The sequence below is a fragment of the Sus scrofa genome, chromosome 16 (assembly GCF_000003025.6).
Source record: "Sus scrofa isolate TJ Tabasco breed Duroc chromosome 16, Sscrofa11.1, whole genome shotgun sequence".
NCBI lineage: Eukaryota > Metazoa > Chordata > Mammalia > Artiodactyla > Suidae > Sus > Sus scrofa.
Window position 1 is genome coordinate 79865280 of NC_010458.4, and position 18244 is coordinate 79883523.

General features: G+C 53.9%; 2 protein-coding genes and 1 long non-coding RNA gene across 6 annotated transcripts in view; 2 read left to right on the forward strand and 1 right to left on the reverse strand.

Moving 5' to 3' along the window:
* CCDC127 (coiled-coil domain containing 127) overlaps positions 1-5246 on the forward strand; it is a 7932-nt gene extending 2686 nt beyond the window's left edge. For all 4 annotated transcript variants that reach the window (XM_021076939.1, XM_021076936.1, XM_021076938.1 and 1 more), the window contains exon 3: positions 4252-5246. In XM_021076939.1, the coding sequence (XP_020932598.1) occupies positions 4252-4907 (656 nt within the window). In that variant the 3' untranslated portion in view covers positions 4908-5246. The remainder of the gene's footprint in view (positions 1-4251) is intronic.
* Positions 12339-17748, reverse strand: LRRC14B (leucine rich repeat containing 14B). The gene is made up of 2 exons (XM_021076932.1): positions 16761-17748; positions 12339-13556 (listed from the first exon to the last, which is right to left on the reverse strand). The coding sequence occupies exons 1-2, from the start codon at positions 17648-17650 to the stop codon at positions 12908-12910; spliced, it is 1539 nt and encodes a 512-aa protein (XP_020932591.1). The 5' UTR covers positions 17651-17748; the 3' UTR covers positions 12339-12907.
* LOC110257296 lies at positions 13565-16296 on the forward strand. The gene is made up of 2 exons (XR_002339719.1): positions 13565-15969; positions 16065-16296. It is a non-coding gene; the product is annotated as an uncharacterized LOC110257296 (long non-coding RNA).

The window sequence follows — 18244 nt, forward strand, 5'->3', positions numbered from 1 at the left end:
GGCTGGGGAGAGTCGATTATCAAAGCTGACAAGGAAAAGTGCAAGGGTCAAGGGTAAGGTTGTTACTTAGATTGAGGTCGTAGCCTTCTCCTTTGGTAAGAATTTCCAAAGATTTGGTCAGCCTCTTTCTGGTACACCAGGGAGACACCCTTACAAATGGAGGCTTTCTTTATCAATGAAAGTGTATCTTACAAAAGGGTATCTGCTGGAGTTCCCATCATGGCTCCGCAGAAACGAATCTGACCAGGATCCATGAGGACTCAGGTTCAATCCCCGGCCTCAAGCAGTGGGTTAAGGATCCAGCATTGCTGTGAGCTGTGTTGTGGGTCGAAGGTGTGGCTCAGATCTGGCATTGCTGTGGCTGTGGCTTAAGCCAGTGGCAACAGCTCCACTTTGACCCCTAGCCTGGGAACCTCTATATGCTGTGGGTGTGGCCCAAAAGACTCCCCCCAAAAAAGGGTAACTCTTGCTTTGTTTTCAGAGTTTCTCCCACATCTACTGTACCTTAGAAAGTAACCAGTTTAAAAGAATCCTATGCCAAAGAGACATACTTAGGGTGGCGTGTTCTGCTCCCCTGTGTTGTAGCCCATGGTTCTGGGGTAGCGCTTGAGAATAAGAGAAACTGAAAAAGTGGACGGAAGAACAACAAAAGCTGCCCTCTATTGCAGTGATTTTTCTTTTTTTTTTTTTTTTCTTTTTCCAGTTGTATGGAATACTTCAGTTATTTCTGTCTTCCCTGTGCAGGGCTGTGCTAATCTCTGTATCATTCCAGTTTGTTAGCGTATGTGTTGCTGAATCAAGGATGCAGTGATACTTTTCATGGATTGGCTTTGTGTGCCTGGATTTCTCAGGTCAGCAGGTTTGAGTAGAGAAAGAGGAGGCTGACAAGAGTAACGTTTATCAGCCTCCTTTGTCTGCCTTTGCTTTTAGACTATGCTAGGGGCTGCTTAACACCTGTGTGTTCAATATAATTTCTAAACCTTGTAATAACACATTTTTGGAGAGTCCTTACAAGATTGCCAAGTTAAAGGTTTTCTCTCTGATCGCATTACCTAAGCAAGAGAACCAAGAAGAAAGACCACAGTATTCCTGAGGCTTCCTGGGGACAGGGCATCATTTCAAAAGTACAAGAAAGCAGGACCTTCAGAAGTAAAGATTACTATGAAAGGCTGTAAAAGCTAGGGATGAGTCTGGAAAAAATGGAAAATGAAAGTCACCTCAGGGCCTCTCCCAGCCTCAAAACTAATTAATTACCACATTAATAAGAGTAATTTTAAGCCTTCCACTCACTCACCAAGCTCATCACCCTTGCCACAGGCAGTACGCAGCCTTTCCAAGTGTTAAATAGGGGTTTGCAAGGTGGCAGGCTTGTGAGTTTCTAAATAGCAACGCCCTGAGGGCTGGAATTGAGTCTTTCTGCACGATGTAGACCTGCAGATCATTGAATCATAAAACCCGCCTACTCTTGTCCGCCTCCCTGGAGGTGACGCTCAGGTTTCCAGGAAAGTATCCAGCGCTTTGCGGAACGCCTGCACCGCTCGCTGTCTCACCAGCGGGGTGGGAAGGATCCATTTTCCTGGCGTCCTTGCCAGCATTTGGTGTGCTTACTGTGGTTCTTATTTTGCCTGTTCTTACAGGTGTGTCGTGATAGCGCCCTGGGGTCTTCACTTGCTCTTCCCCAATACCTAACGACAACGGGCGTCTTTTCACAGACGTATTTGTCCATCGTATTTGTCCAGGAATCCTGTTTTGGCCATTGGGTGTGTGTGTGTGTGTGTGTGTCAGCCAAAGACGTATTTGCCATCGATTTATCTGTGTCCAGGAATCCTGTCTTTTGGCCATTTTCTCTGTGTGTGTGGGTGTGTGTGTGTGTTTGGCCATTTTGTGTGTTTGTGTGTGTGTGTGTGTGTGTGTGTGTGTGTGTGTCAGTCAGCCACAGATGTATTTGCCATCGATTTATCTGTGTCCAGGAATCCTGTCTTTTGGCCATTTTCTCTGTGTGTGTGTGTTTGGCCATTTTCTGTGTGTGTGTGTGTGTCAGCCACAGACATATTTGCCATCGATTTATCTGTGTCCAGGAATCCTGTCTTTTGGCCATTTTCTCTGTGTGTGTGGGTGTGTGTGTGTGTTTGGCCATTTTCTGTGTGTGTGTGTGTGTGTGTGTGTGTGTGTGTGTGTGTGTGTGTACGGCCGCATTCGCGGCCCATGGAAATTCCCAGACTAGGGGTTGAATTGGAGCTGCCAGCCTACACCACAGCCACAGCAGTGTTCTGGCCATTTTCTAGTGTTGAGTTTTGAGGGTTTTTCCTGTGTTCTGGATTCTAGTACCTTGTTGGCTGTCTGGCTTGCAAGTGTGTTCTTCCAGCTTATAGACTCCTAATGGACTCGTTCATGGAGCAGATTTTTTAATTTTGATGAAGTCCAGCTTGGCAGTTTTTCCTTTTATACGTCATGCCTTCATGTGAGGTCTGAGAATTCTGTGCCTGGCCCTCAATCCTGAAGACTCAATCTTGGGTTTTCCGGCGTTTTAGTTCTGCGTTTTACACAGCAGTCCTTGATCCGAGTTCAGTTTTCCATTTAGTAGGAGACCGGCCTTGTGTCTTCCCTTCCAGTCTCCTGGCCTGTTTCCTTTTCTTGCTTCCTTGCGCCAGCTGTGTCAGGTGGCTCCTGATCGTGGAGCAAAGCCTTTGGTCTCCTCACCATTAAGTAAAGTGTGGCCGAGGATTTCATAGATACTCTTTGTTGAGAAGTTCCCCTCGAGTCCTGTTTTCCTGAGTTTCTGTCGTGAGCAGGGAGGGGTTGTGTTTCTGTGTCAGTTGGTGTGATAATGTTTTTCTTTCTTTCTTGTTGGATGACACTGGTTGGTTTTTGAATGCTGAGCCACTCTTACACTTTAACGATCCCAACTAGTATCCATGAGGTTGCAGATTCAATCCCTGGCCTTGCTCAGTGGATTAAGGATCCGCTGTTGCCGTGAGCTGTGGTGTCATCCACAGATGCGGCTCGGATCCTGCGTTGCTGTAGCTCTGCTGTAGGCCAGTGGCTACAGCTCCAATTGGACCCCCAGCCTGGGAACCTCCATGTGCCGCAGATGCAGCCCTACAAAGACCAAAAAAAGGAAAAAGGCCTCCTTCTTTGTATGACTCCCTGTCCGAATGCATAAGCAAACATAGGGGCCTCAGCTGTTGACCGTTGAGGAGCAGGCAAAGCTGAGCACACTCTGACCTCGACTCAGTTCTGTAATAACCTGGCCAACAATATTTGAAGCACCTCACTTGTAGTTTTTTTTTTTTTTTTTTTTTTTTTGGTCTTTTTTGCTATTTCTTGGGCCGCTCCCGCGGCATATGGAGGTTCCCAGGCTAGGGGTCTCATCGGAGCTGTAGCCACCGGCCTACGCCAGAGCCACAGCAACGCGGGATCCAAGCCGCGTCTACAGTACTTGTAGTATTTTTATTAAGGTACAGTTCTGCCAATTTCTGCCGTGCAGCAAAGTGACGCAGTCATACACATGTGTACGTTCCCTTTCTTATGTTGTCTTCCGCCACGTCCTAGCCCATGAGACTGGATGCAGTCCCCTGTGCTGTTCAGCAAGACCTCGTTGCTCACCCATTCTCGATGCCATAGTTTGCATCTACTAACCCCAAACTCCCCGTCCATCCCACTCCCTCCCCGCTCCTCCCTGGCAACCACAAGTCCCTTCTCTCTGTCTCTGAGTCTGTTTCTGATGTGTAGATAGGTTCATCTGCGCCATATTTCAGATGTCAAAAAAGGCGGAATGCCTCACAAATACACGTGTCATCCTCGCGCAGGGGCCAGGCCAGTCTTCTCCGTATTGTACCGATTTTAGTTCACGTGCTGCCAAAGCGAGTGCACCCGTGTTCACTTTCAAACCTGGCTGATAGCCTGCGGGGCACCGTGGCCAGAGCAGGCCTGCGGTGGTGGCTTTGAGAGCAAAAGGGAGCAGGGCCCAGTTGTCTCAGCCGTCAGAAATGAGGAAGCTGAGAGGGAGGCTCTGTTTGCAGCGTTGTCACCCTTGTCTTTTGGAAGTCCCTCTCTGATTTTAAGGTAAGATCTCTGCCTGTTATCCAGTTTCTTACAAAACGTTATCATTTTGTAACTCTCGGGACTTAAGAGCTTATGGAAATACTGTCCTTAACGGCTTTATGTTTTAATTCTTTAAATAAAGGTGATAGAAACGGAGCTCTGAATTTTCACCGTGTGTGTCTTCCTCCCCCACCTCATTTGTGTCAGGTTGGATCTGGTCTAGAGAGTCCCAGAAAGAAATAGAGAAAGAGAAGGAAGCCTGCCGGCAGAGAACGGCAGCCTTCCAGCGGGACCTCGAGGCCAGGTACCACGCCACGATCTCAGAAAGTCGGCGTGCCGTGGCTCGGCTGTCCCTGGAACTCGAGAAGGAACAGAACAGGACAACTAGTTACCGAGAAGCCCTCATCTCGCAGGGGCGCAAGATGGTAGAAGAGAAGAAGCTTCTGGAACAGGAGCGGGCTCAGGTCCTGCAGGAAAAGAGACAGCCCTTGCGGAGTGCGTACCTGAGCTGCCTGGACAAGGAGGCCGACTGGCAGAGGAGGGCCAGGCTTCTACTGCGCGAGTTCGAGGAGGCGCTCGCGGAGAGACAGAGCATCTACTGCAGCCTGGTTCTGCCTCGCGGTCGGCGCCTGGACATAGAGAAGGGCCTGCTGGTGCGGGCGTCCACGGACCCCCTCGCCGTGGACCTAGAGATGGCAGCTGGCCTGAGCGACATATTCAAGCACGACACGCACTGTGGAGGCGTCTGGAACACCAGCAAGCGCCAGAACGGGAGGCTCATGTGGCTGTACCTCCAGTACTGGGAGCTGGTCGTCGAACTGAAAAAGTTCAAGCGAGTGGAGAAAGCCATACTGGAGAAGTAGGACGGGCTGTGGCTTCTCCTCCTCTGCCCGCGCCGCCTGCGTGGCAGCCACGCGTGCACCCGGCCGCCTTTGGGCAGCAGCTTCCACTCCCGCCAGCCTGTGAGCAGCGAGCAAGGCCTCGGGAGCCAGGGTGTCCGCCTGCATCCCCCGCAGGGGTCAGGGACCCCGCTTCTCGGAAGCGTTTTTGAGCTCTTGGTGTTTTGTTCAGCAGAACAGTATAGCCTCATAGCTTTAGGGTAAAGTCGTTTTTAAGAATGTCGGATACAGTATTCGTCCTTAGTGTAGGTAACTTTGGGGTCTGTTTTTATCACTCCCTGAATAAATTCTGTTTTCTCCTCAGCTGATTTTTCTCCTGAAGTGACTCACGCGGTAGCGGATAGCAGTGCCTAAGAGATGACAACAAGGAAGTGATAGGGTTTTGTGCTCGTCTGAAGCTCTTTCCGCCAAAGGGGAAAAGTGGGTCTGGTTTCCAGTTGATGTCTTCGTGTGTTTGGAATTTGCATGTTCGATGAGCAGACATCACTTATCAGCAATGACATAGGATTAAACACCTGCAGTGTGAAAGCAACAGTGCCGCGTTTGTGTGCGGAAAGCTCCTTTCACAAAGTGTTTTTAATAGAATCTCTTGATTTTGCTGCACACTTAGGCCCATTTTCCATGAAGCTGATAGGAATCAGCCTTCGTGTGCTTTAAGCAGACCCCTCGCGTTGTCCGACCCCCATTCCGTGCAGCAGGCACTGCTCGTCCCCTTGGGCTTGGGGTCTCGGAGACCAGCCCAGGCTTGATGACCTGCTGGGAGGCCTCAGGATTCAGCACGTGGTTGTAAGCAGGGAACAGGTCAAGGTCAGCACAGAGACAGGCAGCTGGGTGAAGCGGGGAGGTGTGTGGATGCTCTCGTCAGGACAGCGACGGTTTCCAGTTTCCCGGAGGGCTGGTCACACAGACACCCTCCGCCTGGCACAGGCCTCAGTTTCTAAAGCAGGCATCAAGCCTGCTCTTGGCGGTTTGGGCGCAGTGAGCCACTCTTAGTCGGTGGAGGGAATCCCCCCAAATCCAGGTCCCGGATGCCGGCCAAGGGCCAGGCTGTCAGCAGGACTCTCAAAGGCTCACGGGCTCAGGCCTGCTGCATGAGATCTTCCCTGCAGGTGCCTTTACAACAGAGGTCCCAGGGCTGAGGTCGGGGGTGTCAGCCTGCCTGTGGGGCTGCACGGGCGGGGGGGGGGTACCAGAGCCGGTACGAACCCAGACAGCTTGCTTCTGATCCGTGTGAGGCCGGGTCCTCTTTGGGTAACTGAGCAGGTTGTGAGGGCTGGCGCCAGAGTGCTCTTTTTCTGAGTTACGGCAGAAAGAGCTATTCACGAGGGCTGTGGTAGCAGGGAGCAGGCAGTTCAGGCAAGCTTAGGTCGGGGCAGGGACTGTCCTAAGGCCACCTCGTGGCAAGGATGGAGGGTGACCGCCAGGCCTCGGAGAGGAGCTAGAAAACAGCGTCGGGCCCTGCAGAGCGTCGACCTTTAGGCTTCAGGCCTCTGCATGTCTGTTCAGGCTTTGCTCCCTACAAACCAGCTTTCTCTCCTCAGCCACGCGGTGAGGACAGCTCCTGTTCTGTTCCCCTGTGAGGCAGAGTCTGGGAACCACTGGGTTGAGTGGCACTGTGGCCTATGGCTGGAGCAGGAGTGGAGGATGAAGCAAACCCGGCACACAGGCCAGCCATGGGCTCAGCACAGCGGGGGCCCTGAACCACAGCCTTGAGGCTCCCAGGCCAAAGCCACACCTCCAGGGGTCCATGAGGGTGTGGATCTGAGGGCGGGGTGACAAGAAAGGCCTGGAGCAGGACATGCTTCTGGGCTCCTGGTGCGCCCCCCTATTTAGTGTCCTGCCTGGACCCGCTGGCTCCTCATAGGGGCTCATGGTCCGTGGGTGGGCTCCAGCTTGGGCTGCCCGGAGCACCAGAGGCTCCTGGGGACGGGGATGTTGCACCATTTACCGCGTGAGGACAGGTGATCCTGGCCCTGCTCACGAGGGGCTCTGGCTCTGCGTAGCTCGGTGGTGGCTGCTGCCTACGACCGTCTAGGTGAGGGCGTGGAATTGGATCCCAGGCTGATGAGATGCAGGACTGGCAGAGGCAGGGGAGGGGCCCCCTGTGATGGGCACCAGGACCGCACTGTGCTCACCCGTGGGGCTGCCCACAGCTAGAGAAGGGAGAAGGGGACTCCTGGGAGCCAGTGCGTGGCAGCTACAAGAGACGGAGCTGCAGAGGTCTTGCCACAGCCCCTGCACAGAGGGTCCACGGGTCTGCAAGCCAGTGATTGGAAAGAACCATCTGGAGTAAGTTGTTAGTGTAGGAAGCCCCGGATCTGCACCCTCTCCTTGCAGGATGGTCAGGAAGCAGTGCGGAGTTCCTGGAGGAAGTACAGCGATTAGTCCTCCACAGGGGATGAGCGGCGGCAAGGACAGTGTCCCCCACACACCCAGGACGGTGTCCCCAGATGCCCAGGACAGTGGTCCCATAGTCCATCACCACCCCTATTATGTCCCTGTTCAAGTGTCTGGACCCTAAGAAGACCAGGGGGGTTTGGGCAGGTGATAGCCCTCAGGCTCCCTGGGAGGAGACCAGTCGTGCCGCCACTTTGCCCACGCACACCCTCTTGACCCCAGGCACTCTGCTCTCCAGCGCTGGGCTGTTTTCTTCTCCCACAGCTTGCCTGTGTGAGGTGGCCACACGGTCCGTGAGAAGCATAGGCAGATACCCCTGCCTGCTGCCACAGCCAGCGTCACAACAGGCATCCTCAGGGCCGCCTGTCCCAGGCCAGGCAGATGCAGCTAAAACCCATTGTGGCTGCAAGTGGCACGTTCAGGGTTGGGGCCAAGCAGGTTCACAGGAGCACATGAGTTACATGCTCTGGGGTGCGTGAGAGGCGAGGGTCCCACTTGGGCTGCTCCACATGCTTCAAAATTGTTGCAGACAAGCCTCTCAGCCTCTTCAGTTTCACAAGAATGGGTCATTCCTCAGGGTGGGGTGGGGGCTGTCGGGAACCTTGCCCACTAGCAGACACTTCTGTGCCCCTGCCTGGCTCCAAATCTCAGTTCCTGGGTCACTACAGCATATCCCTGGGCCCTTCTCTACCACAGCTGCTGGGCTCAGCCGTGCCTGCTGGCCACCTGGAGGCCGGGTCCCTCATCCAGAAAATCCCGCAGACACAAATGGCAGAAGCTGCTCTGTGATTCTCTGATTCCTGAGAGAATCAAGTCATTTCAGAAGTCTGCCCTGCGCCTACTCTCTTGCAACAGCAAAGACTGTGTGGCTGAAAGGTTCCAGTGAGACGTTACGGCACGACACGTGGGAGGGATGTGCAGAGGTGAGCAAAGAAAGCCACGCTGATGTGTGTGGGAGTGAGAAACTGCCACTTCCCTCCGTGCACCTGGCCACGCACTGCTGCCAGTCTTTTCCGTAAGACCCAGAAGGAAGTCTGTTACCTTCCTCAGCAAGCATATCCTTGAGAGGACCCTACGCCATTGTAGGGAGAAAGGCCTGGGACATACGTGGGGGGGGGGGGTGCACAGGAGCCCCTGTGATGGGGACATAGCTGTAGACAGGCCAGCATGGAGCTGGACCAGAGGGCAGAGCCCATCCACACAATGATTCAGCCCCCATGAGCACCCAGGTGGCCCTGGCGTGAGCAACACTCGGCCACATCAAGCACTAGCCTCTCTCTTGAGAAAATGTTTTATTTTCAGACTCTTAGGTCCTTTTAAAAGTTCTGAATTGTGTTAAAATTAAAATGACATCTGAGTCATCAAAAACCTTCCAATACACAGAAGTCCAGGACCAGATGGCATCACTGGTGAATTTGAGCAAACATCCAAAGAAGAATTCATACCAGTCCTTCTCAAACTCTTCCAAAAGAGAGAAGAGGGAGTTTTCCAAACTTACCTTACAAGGGCATCACTACTCCGACGCCAGAAGCAGAGAAAGATGCCAAGAGAGGAGTTCCTTCTACAGTGCAGCGGACTAAGGGTCCGACTGCAGCGGCTTGGGTCACTGCAGCGACGCGGGGCAGCCCAGCGCAGTGAATTAAGGATTCACAGCAGTGGTGTGGATTTGATCCCTGGCACTTCCAGGGAACCTCCACATGGCGTGGATGTAGCCAAAAAAAAAAAAAAAAAAAAAAAGAAAGGCCAAAAGAAAAGGAAATTACAGGCCAACATCCCTGATGAACACAGATGCAAAAATCCTCAACAAAATGCTATCAAACCCAATTCAACAATACAGGAAAAAGATCATACACATGAGCAAGTGAGATTTATCCCAGGGATACAAGGATGGTTCAGTACCACAAATCAGTCAATATGATACACCACATTAACAAACTTAAGAATGTAGAAATCATATGATCACTTCAGTAAATGCAGAAAAAGCATTTGACAAAATTCAACATCCATTTATGATAAAAACTCCACAAGGCAGGTATACAGGAATATACCTCAACATAATAAAGCCGTATATGACAAGCCCAGAGCTAACATACTCAATGGTGAAAAGTGAAAAGCATTTCCTCTAAGATCAGGAATAAGACATTGATGCTCACTCACAACTTTTATTTGATACAGTATTGGAACCAGACAAGAAAAAGAAATGAAAGGAATCCAAATTGGAATCGTACAGGGTCAGGATTTGCAGATGACATGATACTACACACAAAAAACCATAATGATTCCATCAAAAAGCTGTTAGAACTAATAAATTCTGTAAAGTTGCAGGATACAAAATCAATACACAAAAATCTGTCGCATTTCTATACACTAATAATGAAATATTAGAGAAATTAAGAAAACAGTGTCATTTATAATTGCATTAAAGTATGAATAAATTTAACCAAGGAGGTGAAAGACCTGTATATTGAAAAGTGCAAGACATTAATAAAACAAACTGAAGAATATATAAAGAAATGGAAAGATACTCCATACTCATGGATTGGAAGAATTAATCTTGTTAAAATATCCATTCTATCCAAAGCAATATACAGAGTCAATGCAATCCCTATCAAAATACCAGTGGCATATTTCACAAAAGTAGAACAAAAAAAATCCTAAAACCTGTATGGAACCATAAAAACCCTGAATGGCCAAAGCCGTCTTGAGAAAGAAGAACAAAGCTGAAGGCATCATATTCCTTGACTTCAAGCTTTATTACAAAGTAGTAGTCATTAGAGTGGTACCATGTTGGCATAAAAACAGACACAGAGATCAGTGAAACAGAATAGAAAGCCCAGAAATAAACCCATGCATATATGGTCAATTGATTTATGGCAAAGAAGCCAAGAATATACAATGGGGAAAGGACAGTCTCGCCAATAAATGCTGCTAGAAAACCCGGACAGCACATGCAGAGGAATGAGACTGGACCACTCTCTTACAAAATACGCAAGAAATTAACTCAAAATAGATTAAAGACTTGAACGTAAAACCCGAAATCATAAAACTCTTAGAACAGGGGGTAAAACTTTCTGACCTCAGTCTTGGCAATGATCTTTTTGAATCTGACACCAAAAGCAACACAAGCATCATAAACAAGCGGGACTACACCCAACTAAAAACTCCTGCATGGCAAACAAAACATAAGCAGGGGGAGGGAGTGGGATGCACTGGGATCTGGGGGGTCAGCGGTGCAAACCCTCGCCCTTGGAGTGAAGAAGCAATGAGATCCTGCTGAATAGCACAGGGAACTATATCTAGTCACTCCTGATGGAACACGATGGAGGATAATGTGAGAAAAAGAATATATAGATATATATATATGTGACTGGGTGACTTTGCTGTACAGCAGAAATTGACAGAACATTATAAATTAACTATAATAGGAAAAATAATATTAAAAATAAAGTAAAAAAATCAACAAAACAAAAAAGGCAAACGAGAGAAAATGTCTGCAAATCATATCTGATAAGGTCTAATATCCAAAATATGTAAAGAACTCATACAAATCAATTGCAAAAACATTAAAATTAAGAAATGGGCAGAATATCTGAAGAGACATGAAAAGATGCTCAGCATCATTAATCATTAGGGAAAATGCAAATCAAAACCACAATGAAATACCCTCCACACTTGGCAGATGGCTATTATCAAACAGACGAAAGGGGACGTGAAGAAGAGGGAACCCCTTGCACACTGTTGGTGGGAATGTAAACTGGTGCAGCCAAAATCAGTACGGAGGTTCCTTAAAACGATTAAAATTAAGAGCTCCCGGAGTTCCCGTTGTGGCTCAGTGGTTAACGAATCCGACTAGGAACCATGAGGTTTCAGGTTCGATCCCTGGCCTTGCTCAGTGTGTTAAGGATCCAGCGTTGCCGTGAGCTGTGGTGTAGGTCACGGACGCAGCTCGGATTCCACGTTGCTGTGGCTCTGGCGTAGGCCGGCGGCTATAGCTCCAATTCGACCCCTAGCCTGGGAACCTCCATGTGCCGCGGGAGCGGCCCAAGAAAATGTCAAAAAGACAAAAAAAAAAAAAAAAAGAGTTCCCTGGTGGCTCAGTGGCCTAAGAATCCAGTGTTGCCAATGTTGTGGCCCCAGTGGCTGCTATGGTGTGGGTTGGATCCCTGGCCCAGGAACCTCTGCATGCTGCTGGCAAGGCCACAAACCTTTGTTAAATTAGAACTCCCATGTGGTTCAGTGATTCTACCTCTGGGTGTTTATCCAAAGAAAATGAAAACACTAATTTGAAAAGATATCTGCCCTTCCATGTTTCCTGCGGCATTACGTACATAACCAAGATATGGGCCACCTAAGTGCCCATCAACAGACGAATGAACACAGAAGATATGGTGTAGATAGAACAGAACACTCTTCGGCCATAAAAAGATTGAGATTCTGCCCTTGGTGACCACATGGTTGGACCTGGAGGGCATTCTCTCAAGTGAAGTAAGTCAGAAAAAGACAAATACCATGTGATCTCGCACACAGGGAAGGTATAGATATCTAAGCTCACAGAGAACAGACTAGTGGTTGCCCGAGGTGGTAGGGGTGTTACGGGGGGAGAAGAAAGTGAGCTGTTTTGTTTTTTTTTTTCATTGAAATAAATGAAATCATAAAAAAATACAAATGGGCCACAAGCACATGAAGACATGCCCAGCTTCCTGAATGTATGGGAAATGCAAATTAATACATTTCTCATTCATTAGATTAAAAAATAAAACCACATCTGGTGTTCCCATGGTGGCTCAGTGGGTTAAGAACCCAACTAGTATCCATGAGGATTAGGGTTCCAACCCTGGCTTCGATCAGTGCGTTAAAGGTCCCCCGTTGCTGTGGCTGTGGTGTAGGCAGGCAGCTCCAGCTTGGATTTGACCCCTAGCCTGGGAACTTCCATAGGCTTCAGGTGCAACCCTTAAAAAAGGCAAAAACAAGAGTAAGACCCAAAAAACCACATCTGAATAAGCCATACTTCTGTTTTATTAGCGTTTAATTACCCTAATGTTCAGCCCTTTGCACAAATTGGCTCTTTGTTGAAACCGGACCTGGACTTAAACTTCAGAATTAAGCCCTCCTCAAGCACCAGGGCTTAGATAACTGCACGTCGGGTGGGCCACTGCAGTCCTGCCTTAAGCTGGAGGCCGCCCTGTGCCCTAGGGCTCAGCCTGGCACCACGGGCCAGAACAGAGCCATTAACAACCTAAGCTCACGTCCTCCCCGGACCTCCCCGCGCCCGCAGCCTGCACCACACGCAGCCCATTGCACGGTGACCAGGCCCGCTGCCGCTGCTGCTGGGTGCTTCTGCCCACCCCCCCACCCCCGGCGTCCTGCTCCAGGGTGGCGCTCAGCGGCCTTGACCCTGAGCGGCCGCGTCACAGCTCCTGGAGGCAGGGTTTCTGCTCCGGCGGCGCCTGAAGGATGCCGCGTGCAGCTTTTGCCAAGATGCTTCCACGGCGCTGAGGGGTCCACGCTCAGCCTGGGGCCCCAGGGCATGAGCCGCGGAGGCAGACCCGCCTCGGACCGTCCAGGGCCTATTCCATTTGCTTCAGTGCTTTGGAAAAGTTTTCAAGAGCAGTTCTGAAAGCCTGCAGCAAGAAAGCTCCAAGTTCATTGCTCGTTTCCTGAATGTCCGGGTCAAAGCTTCCGAAGAGGGGGGTGGAGACGCGGACGTCGGCGCGGCCGGCCCGCAGCAGCACCGCGCGCAGCTCCTCCGCGATCACGTCGTATTTCTGCTGGTCGAACTTGGACATGGCCAGCTCGTCCTGGGGGTAGGCGCTGCCCTCGGGGTAGCAGTCCTTGGGCACCGGGAACTCCACGCACTGCAGCATGGGGAGCTCGCAGAGAGCAGAGGCGAAGAGGCGCCTGAGCGCGCGGGCCGACAGTGGGTTTCCCAGGAAGCGCAGCTCCCGCAGCCGGCGGCAGGCACTCAGGGCCAGGATCAGGCCGCCCACGTGGCGGTCCTCGATGCCACACTCCTCCAGGGTCAGGGCCCTCAGCGACGGCGCGGCCCGGCCCAGCAGCCGGAAGAAGGTGGAGGGGAACAGGTCCACTAGGCAGTGCCCACTGAGGTCCAGCACCTCCAGGTGGGCGGCGTGGGGGCAGTCCGCCAAGAAGGCCATGTCCGCGTGGTTCAGGGAGCAGTTGGCCAGGTCCAGCACCCTCAGCGGGGTCCTCAGGGGGCTGTGGGCAGCGGGGAAACAGCCGGGTGAGAGCAGGCAGAGGCACTCTGGGGCCTCTGGGGGATCCTGTCTCTGCCCGCAGACACACCATCCCTGCCTTGACCTCTTTCAGCCCAAGAGCCGGATTGGTTTTTACATTTTTAAATAGTTGAACGGGAAGAACATTTTGTGACTGTGAAGATAAGAAATTCAAATCTCAGTGCCGGTAAGTCTGTTTTGTCACAATACATATGTTCACCAGCTTGTTGTGGGGCAGTGAGATGCCTGAAATCGGTAGGAAATGAAACACCAGCTCGGCTCTGGGTGAAGAGCGGGTGCCCACAGGCCCTTGGGCTGGGAGGGTCCTTGAAACCCTCTGGTCCAGCCTTAGTGCTGCCTGGCGCTCCTGTGTGCTGACCAGGTACATGCAGGCAGAGGCATCAGGATCCGCACACACAGGCAAGTCCGAGCCCTGCCCCCCATGTCTCCAAGCCAGGAACAGCCCACCCCCACCCTCTGGGATGCTGGGCCTGGGTCGGGGTCACCCGGCTGAGTGCTGAGGGCTGGGGGACGTAGGGTCCTGCTCTCTGTCCACCTGCTCAGGCTGTCTTCCCACTCCCACTGCCTCCTGCACCTGTACTTGGGCACCGCGCCTGCTGTCGACCCCACAGGGGCTCTCTGCATTCTCGCCCAGCTGTGCGGAGGCGGTTGCTCAGGCCCTGAGGTGTCCTTTTGCACCTGAGCTGAGGGGAGTGTTTCTGCCTCCATCTCTCTCATCCCACATCCATCCATGAGAAACCCTCTAGCTACCTGCACTGCTCCCAAGCCTTAGGGGGCCTCCTCTGTGGAAAAGGGTCAAAGGCTAGGCCTGACTGCCCACCTGCATCTGGGAGCTTGGATTTGGGGAGGTCCCTGGCCTGAGCTGGTTGCATAAGCAAGGGGGTCCCTGCTGACACCTGTCTTCTTCTGGGGTCTGGAATCTCAGTGCGTGCCAGGCCAAGGTACCTACCCGGCCAGCCCCCAGTAAACTCCTAACAAGCTCTGCAGTGGATGGCACCTCCTATGTGTCATCACAGTCGGTGCTGGCTCCACTGGGACAGGACCCCAGACTCATGCTCTGTCTCCCTGAGACCCTCTGCCCCACAAGACTTTTCCCTTGGCAGATTCTGCCCGTATCCTGCTGGAAGAAATCTCAGCAGTGAATCATTCCAGGGAATTGCCAAACTTGGGTGGTCATAGGGGGCCTGCTCTGCCCATCTCCCTGTCCCTCCATCTGGCCAGCTGTGTGGGCCAAGAAAGCCAGAGTGGCCCCAGTAACCCAAGCTGATCTGCTGCCATCCTGCTCGGCGCCTCCAGGGCTTGGCCTGCTCTTCCAGCGCTCCTCTCCTCCTCCCCCTACACCCTCCCTCACATGCATGGCCCACTCTCTCCCTGCTGAGCCCAGCCCTGCCTCACCCACCGCTGGCCCTTCATTTGCAGGGTTCCTGCCTGATGCTCTCTCCAGACCCTCCGCCTGCTCGCTGTGTCAGGCCTCTGCTCAGAGGTCAGAGGTTAAGGAGCCAGCCCCTCCCCCTTAGGCCTGACCCACCCACACTTAGACTTTCCCAGGGCCGAGCGCAGGCTCTCAGCAACACACACACACACGACCGAAGCCTGCGCACGGGCGCAGAAGGGCAGTGTGCTGGGAGATGTGACGACCACGCTTTCAGACAGCCCTGCAGGCTCGTGATGGGTCAGGCTGTCTGGCTCATGGAACATGCTTCCTGGCACCTCTGACTGAAGACCCAGGACTGTCCTGAGGGCCCCAGCAAGCCACCACTTGGCAGAGCTGTACTTGTGTGCAGGCTGGGGGACCACCCTTCCTTGACTTGGAAGGCTGTTGTGCCAAGGGTGGAGGAGCAGGGATGGGGACCGGGAGGGGAGCCCAGCTGCCCCCCAGGGAGGAGAGGCAGTGCAGGCCTAGGCCAGCTGGGCCAGCTACGTCCAAGTCCCTCTGGATAAAAGAAGTCCCTGTAAACCAAGGACTCCCCAAACCGGGAAGGTCGTCTCACACTCACTGGCTCAAGAAACGAGAAGTTTAATTTTCCATAAATTTGCATAAGCATGTTCACAGCCAGTGGCTGCCAAGGTGGCCCAGTGGCCCTTGGGTATTCTGACCCTGACCTTTGGGTGGTGCCGTCCCCTGGCCTGCTGATGGGACCTCACCACAGTGTGAAGAAGCCTGGACAGGTGCTTTCCAGGGAAGGAGACTGCTCTCCGTCTGGAGGGTGTCTGGCCTTCTGATCAGTGGCCATGCCGTGAGGACTCCTGCTGGCTTGCAGAGGGTCCATGTGCTGAGGAGCCTGGCGACAGCCACCCAAATGGTGGCCTGGAATCAGACTGCCCGGACAACCTTCAGGGAAGACCACCGCTGCCTCCACCAGGCTCTCACTGGGGTACGTGTTACAGCGGCAGGGAACTCATACCGCAATGGCATCACTGCCATGTCATTTGCTTGCTGATTTGAACTTCTCCCTTTTTCAAAGGACAGTCTCCTTTGCCTTCTGGTGCTCCCAGGTTGCACACAACACCAGCCTTAGCTGGGCCACCTCCCCCTCCATCTGTCCCCTCCTGCTGCCCTGGACTGGGCAAAAACCGAGGGGATGGGGTTGGTGGCCACCTAAGTGAGACAACCCAGGACCTGGGACCCTGTGCTGCAGCGCTTGCACCTGGATAAATGCCTCTTTGAGCAACAAAATACGAATAAACTATATGAAACTAAACATAACTATATGCACGGACTTTGGGCAGGTTATGGACAAAAAGATACAAAAAGACCAAAAAATCCAGCTGCCACCTCCGAGGAGCCAGGCGCAAAACCAGGGACTAGGCAGGCCCCTGCACCCGCCCCCACCAACGGTGGGCCAGCACCTAAGCCACCCTGGGGCCCGACCCCGCACCCGCCTTTACCCCCACCCCATGGGAGGAGCGCACGCGCAACCCCTGGGCTGGTGGGCGGCCGGGGCCCCTGCTGGTGGTGGCCCCTCCCTGCTGCCGCTGCGGGGCCCAGAAAGCCTTGCCTGCATTTCCTGCCTGGTCTGCGATTAAGGAGCAGGCCTGGGGTACGGTCCCCCAGGGCAGCCGCCTCCCTGCCTTCCAGGAAGCCCCGTGCGGCCCTGACCCTGGCTGAGCGGCTGGGAGCAGATGCTCTCCGCCCGCCGTCCTCCTCTGGTCACCCCACACTCACCCGAGCAGTTTCTCGATCTTCCCGGTCAGCGTGGAGAAGGCCACGCTCAGTTCCGTGAGCTGCGTCATTCGGCTGAGCTCCCGGGCGATGGAGGTGAGGAGCGCGGCCTCGCCGTGGGAGGTGGCGGAGCTGGCAGGGGGCGCGTCGAAGGCCTTGGCGGGCAGGGTGAGGGCAACCAGCCGCGGGAAGCCCACCTGGGCCAGCAGCTCCTGCACGTGGCCAGCGTGCAGCCGCACGTTGTGCACCACCTCCAGGCGCCGCAGCTCGCTGGGCCCCGCCAGGCGCAGCACGTGCAGCAGCTGCCCGGGCCGCAGGCTGTCCGCGCGGAAGGAGAGGCAGCGCACGCGCAGTGGGGCAGAGCCCGGCGGCCCCAGGGCCCGCAGCACCGCCTCGAAGTTGCCCCCGGTGACAAAGATGTCCGCGAGGACCTCGACAGGGCGCCGGGCCGCGCGGGGCTCCCCCTGCAGCTCGCAGCAGGTCCTGGCCAGCAGCTCGGTGCGGCCCCACCTGCCCAGCGCCTTCCCGCAGGGGCAGCGCTGCACCTGCACGTCCCGGATGCCCGTGAGGTCGGCCACCTCCAGCCGCCGCCCGGCCCCGCCCCGGCGCACATGATCCGCGAGGCCCCGCACGCAGGCCTCTAGGCAGGCCCGGCAGGCCCGGTCCCTCAGGTCCCCGGGGTGGTCGGCGTTTGGCCTCAGCAGAGCGCCCAGCCGGAAGTCCTCCAGTGGCCAGTGCTCCAGCAGGACGCGGATCACCTCTGCCTGCTCCAGCAAGTAGCTGGCTTTGAAGAGCAGCGGGTAGATGTTGCAGGCCACGCCGTCCAGGCTCTGCTGGGCCACCCGGGGGTGGGACACCAGGGCCTCCGCAGAAATGAAGCGCAGCGACCACATCGTGTCCACCCGCGCAGCCAGAGACGGGACAGAGCTCTCCCCTCTGCTGTCCCAAAGATGTGGCCCCTTCTCACCTATTTTTAGCTGCAGCTGCTGGTCTCAGCTTGCTTTGGTCCCTGCCGGTGAGCAAGCCCTCTGGTCATCTGACTGCTATTTTCGTCCTGGGTGCCTGTTTGGCTCTGGCTGTGGAGGTGTCTGGGAGGCCATCCTGACCTGCTGGTGCTCAGCTGATGAAAGCAGAGCTGTCCCAGGGCTCGGCTGGGGGGAGGGGGCTGGGGCTCTGGAATTGCTGCCCCTGTGCTGTGGGGGTGGCCATCCTGGGGGCACATCCTGCGCCCCACCCTGTGTGTCTGCCCCAGCCTCAGGCCATCCCACAGATGGAGGAGCTCAGGTATTTTCCCTGAGGGCCTTAGGGGCCACGTCCAGCCCTCTGCCCACGTCCAGGGTTATGGTCGTGGCAGTGGGCCTGAGGTGGCATCTCTGACAACTGTTTTCCTGATTTTAAGAGAAGTTAAATCAAGGCCCCACAAGGCGCTTGTACCTTGCCGGCCCCTCCCTTGTCCGCAGCCCCAGGACCCACGCGGTGGGTGGTGC